This window comes from Ascaphus truei, chromosome 3 (assembly GCF_040206685.1).
Source record: "Ascaphus truei isolate aAscTru1 chromosome 3, aAscTru1.hap1, whole genome shotgun sequence".
NCBI classification, from domain to species: domain Eukaryota; kingdom Metazoa; phylum Chordata; class Amphibia; order Anura; family Ascaphidae; genus Ascaphus; species Ascaphus truei.
In genome coordinates, this window is record NC_134485.1 from 241344092 (window position 1) to 241350091 (window position 6000).

Genomic DNA, 6000 nt, shown 5'->3' on the forward strand with positions numbered 1-6000 from the left:
ATGGTGATATATGACAAAGAAACATTTCAAACCCCTTTTCTATTGTTAAAACAGCAGTTACTTCTGTTTATATGCTGTTGATGGCGGAAGCACGTGTACTCTGGTTTGTTTAAACATGATTTAGCTTCTCTTAAATGCCTTTTCAAGGTGTAATTACTTTTGCTGAGCGTAGTTACATCGGTCACATTACAAATTACATACTGGCATTATTCTAAGCAATCAAAGTGCATTAGGATGCAGCTGCTAGCGCAACACAAGTCAGATAGCGCAACACAAGTCAGATAGCGCAACACAAGTCAGATAGCGCAACACAAGTCAGATAGCGCAACACAAGTCAGATAGCGCAACACAAGTCAGATAGCGCAACACAAGTCAGATAGCGCAACACAAGTCAGATAGCACAATACAAGTCACACAGCGCAACACAAGTCAGATAGCACAACACAAGTTACACAGCGCTACACAAGTCAGATAGCACAACACAAGTCACACAGCGCAACACAAGTCACACAGCGCAACACAAGTCACACAGCGCAACACAAGTCAGATAGCACAACACAAGTCAGGTAGCACAACACAAGTCAGATAGCAAAACACAAGTCACACAGCACAACACAAGTCACACAGCGCAACACAAGTCAGATAGCACAACACAAGTAAGGTAGCACAACAAAAGTCACACAGCACAAGTCACACAGCACAACACAAGTCACACAACACAACACAAGTCAGGTAGCACAACACATGTCACACAGCACAACACAAGTCATAAAGCACAACAGTTTATATGAGAAGTATCTTTGAAGTCTGGATGGAAAACCGCTTTGTTCTGCCTGGTGGTGTAGAACAAGAATAAACAGCAGAAGTCGCCATGTGAATACATGTATTCTACTGCAGGCCTTTTTAAATAAACATTTAAATACAAATACAGTTGCCAATCTACTTTAATGGCTATCACATTGAGCTTTACTTTACACCTATAAATCATCTGGGTGAAATGCATGCATCAATACAGCCTATATGCCATTCTCACCATAATATTAATTGCTCCAGACCTAGCAAAGGTCTCCGTGCTCAGGAGGAGGAGACTGGCACCAAAAAGGAGTCTGGGGAAGTGTCCACCGCTGTTACAGAAAAAATGACTGTACAGACGGAGAGCTCTCACAGTCACAATGCAGTTATGTACTGCTGCAATGAATAGAAATAGCATGCTAATTTATGTATGCCTGCCAATACAGACAAGTGTTTTATTATATGCCCCAGGAGGACAACACACAATACAAGCCAGTAAGAAAAACTAGGGACAATATTCAAGAAATGTATATTTTCTTTGATAAAATATTTTCTATATACCATGATAAAGCCGCATTTGAAAAATGACTTGTGATAACCAACCACTTGAAGGAGTCTTATAGAATAGCACTGCTGAGTAAACCTGGCCCACAATCCTTCAAGCCCAATACAACTAAATATTATAAGGTTTACACTACCAAAACGGAAGTGTTACAAGCCCGTATATTTCTGCTGTTTCTTGTTAAGATAGTCTAAATGCAAGTACATATACTGCTTTGTGTTGTGTTATAATGTTGTAGGAAAGTAATAATCTGCTAACTATTTATTGCACAAAAGACTGGGCTAATTTGTTCCATTTACATATCAAATTACCTATGTATTTTCCTGTCATATTTATGCTTATTCTAGAAACCTAACCCATTTCGAACAAAACAGGAAACAGACCTGCTGAACTAAAGTAGGATACATCAACCTCCTGTGTCTGTATGTGTGTAGATGTATGTATATGTGTGTAGATGTATGTATATGTGTGTGTGTGTGTGTGTGTGTGTGTGTGTGTGTGTGTGTGTGTGTGTGTGTGTGTGTGTGTGTGTGTGTGTGTGTGTGTGTGTGTGTGTGTGTGTGTGTGTGTGTGTGTGTGTGTGTGTGTGTGTGTGTGTGTGTATATATAGAGTTTAAATTTGAATTTATGAAATGTCACTGTGGAGTTGTTGCAGGACCAGCAATGTATTGCAGATACCACACTAGCCCTGAAGTGAATGAAAACGTTTGTTTTATTTCCACGCCCTGTGTTGGTAATCATGCAGATGTGCTCATCTGGTATACATAGTTACCAACTCATTTTCTAACATTTTACTGCAAACTAAAGATGAAAAGGTATGTATGTGGATTCTACGTTAAAACAACTGGGTAGAAAACGCACTGAATAAGGAAATCCATTGAACACATCCTAGAATCTGCTGCTTTTTATAAGTGGCACTGGGATGTGCAATAAAATGCTCTGAAGAACCATCAAAAATGGGCTTTTTTGAAATGGAAAACAACACATTGATTTATCAAAGCTATAATTCAGCTAGGGAAAATACAGCTATGGATTTATCAAGGTAGGCATGACATGACTTTTGGGTGAAATCAGTCGATAAAACTGAGATCAGTAAGCCCCAGCTTATTGAGCATACACTATTAGTAGGGGGGGTAGTTTGAGCAGAACACATATGAAGCAATAGTGCACACAGTCTTCCCAAACTATGGACATGTACAAATTGGGCTGTGAAATTCAGAGCAAGCACAATGAATGGAACTTAGTTGTGAAAAAGGAAAGGCCCCAGGCAAGAGAGCACAGAGACTGGCTGTGTCTGCTGCATGTCCCATCTCTGTGCCCCTCATACTGGGTGTGACACTGTCGCATCTCTGTGCCCCTCATGCTGGGTGTGACACTGCCCCATCTCTGTGCCCCTCATACTGGGTGTGACACTGCCCCATCTCTGTGCCCCTCATACTGGGTGTGACACTGCCCCATCTCTGTGCCCCTCATACTGGGTGTGACACTGCCCCATGTCTGTGCCCATCATCCTGGGTGTGACACTGACCCATGTCTGTGCCCCTCATGCTGGGTGTGACACTGCCCCATGTCTGTGCCCCTCATGCTGGGTGTGACACTGACCCATGTCTGTGCCCCTCATGCTGGGTGTGACACTGACCCATGTCTGTGCCCCTCATGCTGGGTGTGACACTGACCCATCTCTGTGCCCCTCATACTGGGTGTGACACTGTCGCATCTCTGTGCCCCTCATGCTGGGTGTGACACTGCCCCATGTCTGTGCCCCTCATGCTGGGTGTGACACTGCCCCATGTCTGTGCCCCTCATGCTGTGTGTGTCAGACAGACCCATGTCTGTGCCCCTCATGCTGTGTGTGTCAGACAGACCCCTTGTGTGTCCCTAATATGGTGAATATGTGGTACTGACTCTCCGCCCCCCCCCCTTTTTTGTGTGTCCTTCTCAGCACTTTTTATCTCAGTTTGTCACTTGAGTCACAGAACACAACTAACTCCTGCACACACACACACATGGCTCAACAGGACGTGAGGACGTGTACATGTGCGACCGTGACACCTTTGTATACACACAAGTACGTGTACACACAAACACACACACATATATATATATATATACACACACAAATACTAAACACAAAGTTGTGTCTCACCAGATGCCGGGGGAGCTCAGGCGAGGCGTCCATAACTTTTGTACAGCAAGAGACACAACCCCAGACACACAACTCCGCCCCAGAAACACAACTCCGCCCCTGACACACAGCCCCGCCCCGGACACACCCTCTCCCAGCGCCCTGCACATACACAATCACAACCAACTTACCGTACTGCACAACACGCTGACCACAGCTAGTCAGTGTAACTATACACATGAACAACAACACAACCAATCTCACAATCTGCAGATTATCTCTCCAACTGCCATGGAACGTGCCCAGGAAACAACAGCACAACAAGGCACATTGCACACAACAGCACAACAAGGCACATTGCACACAACAGCACAACAAGGCACATTGCACACAACAGCACAACAAGGCACATTGCACACAACAGCACAACAAGGCACATTGCAACACAACAGCACAACAAGGCACATTGCAGCACAACAGCACAACAAGGCACATTGCAACACAACAGCACAAGGCACATTGCAGCACAACAGCACAACAAGGCACATTGCACACAACAGCACAACAAGGCACATTGCACACAACAGCACAACAAGGCACATTGCAGCACAACAGCACAACAAGGCACATTGCAACACAACAGCACAACAAGGCACATTGCAGCACAACAAGGCACATTGCAGCACAACAGCACAACAAGGCACATTGCAGCACAACAGCACAACAAGGCACATTGCAGCACAACAGCACAACAAGGCACATTGCACACAACAAGGCACATTGCAACACAACAGCACAACAAGGCACATTGCAGCACAACAGCACAACAAGGCACATTGCAGCACAACAGCACAACAAGGCACATTGCAGCACAACAGCACAACAAGGCACATTGCAGCACAACAGCACAACAAGGCACATTGCAACACAACAGCACAACAAGGCACATTGCAGCACAACAGCACAACAAGGCACATTGCACACAACAGCACAACAAGGCACATTGCACACAACAGCACAACAAGGCACATTGCAGCACAACAGCACAACAAGGCACATTGCAACACAACAGCACAACAAGGCACATTGCAGCACAACAAGGCACATTGCAGCACAACAGCACAACAAGGCACATTGCAGCACAACAGCACAACAAGGCACATTGCAGCACAACAGCACAACAAGGCACATTGCACACAACAAGGCACATTGCAACACAACAGCACAACAAGGCACATTGCAGCACAACAGCACAACAAGGCACATTGCAGCACAACAGCACAACAAGGCACATTGCAGCACAACAGCACAACAAGGCACATTGCACACAACAAGGCACATTGCAACACAACAGCACAACAAGGCACATTGCACACAACAGCACAACAAGGCACATTGCACACAACAGCACAACAAGGCACATTGCACACAACAGCACAACAAGGCACATTGCACACAACAGCACAACAAGGCACATTGCAACACAACAGCACAACAAGGCACATTGCAGCACAACAGCACAACAAGGCACATTGCAACACAACAGCACAACAAGGCACATTGCACACAACAGCACAACAAGGCACATTGCAACACAACAGCACAACAAGGCACATTGCAGCACAACAGCACAACAAGGCACATTGCAGCACAACAGCACAACAAGGCACATTACAACACAACAGCACAACAAGGCACATTGCACACAACATCACAACAAGGCACATTGCAACACAACAGCACAACAAGGCACATTGCAGCACAACAGCACAACAAGGCACATTGCAACACAACAAGGCACATTGCAACACAACAGCACAACAAGGCACATTACAGCACAACAAGGCACATTGCAGCACAACAGCACAACAGCACAACAAGGCACATTGCAACACAACAAGGCACATTGCAACACAACAGCACAACAAGGCACATTACAGCACAACAAGGCACATTGCAGCACAACAGCACAACAAGGCACATTGCAACACAACAGCACAACAAGGCACATTGCAGCACAACAGCACAACAAGGCACATTGCAACACAACAGCAAAAAAATGCACACAACACAACAGCACATTGCAACACAACAGCAAAAAAGCACACTATAACACAACAGTGCACATTGCAGCACAACAATGCACACTGCAGCACAACAATGCATACTGCAACACAACAATGCACACTGCAACACCACAGCACAACAATGCACACTGCAACACAGCACAACACCACACCAATGTACACTGAATCACACCAATGTACACTGCAACAGAACAACAACAATGTACACTGCAACACAGCAATGCACACTTGCAACACTACACAGCACAACAATGCATACTGCAACACGAATGTGCACTGGAACATAACAGCACAGCAATGTACACTGCAACACAACAATACTCACTGCTTCCAAGCACAACACAACAATGTATACTGCAACACAGCACAACAACAATGTACACTGCAACACAGCTCAACACCACAACAATGTACACTTGCAACAGTACACAACA

General features: G+C 45.2%; 1 protein-coding gene across 3 annotated transcripts in view; it reads right to left on the bottom strand.

Moving 5' to 3' along the window:
* The window catches only part of LOC142489516 (septin-10-like), an 85531-nt gene extending 81765 nt beyond the window's left edge, over positions 1-3766 (bottom strand). Inside the window, exon 1 of one of the 3 annotated variants that reach the window (XM_075590443.1) lies at positions 3671-3766. Coding sequence is in view for 2 of the 3 variants with exons in the window: in XM_075590442.1 (XP_075446557.1) it covers positions 3501-3533 (33 nt within the window). In the remaining variant the exon portion in view is untranslated. Of the gene's footprint in view, positions 1-1033; positions 1184-3500; positions 3594-3670 lie in introns of those variants that run through there. The other 2 variants (XM_075590442.1, XM_075590445.1) reach the window with 2 other exon arrangements.
* Positions 3767-6000: the final 2234 nt, after the last annotated feature.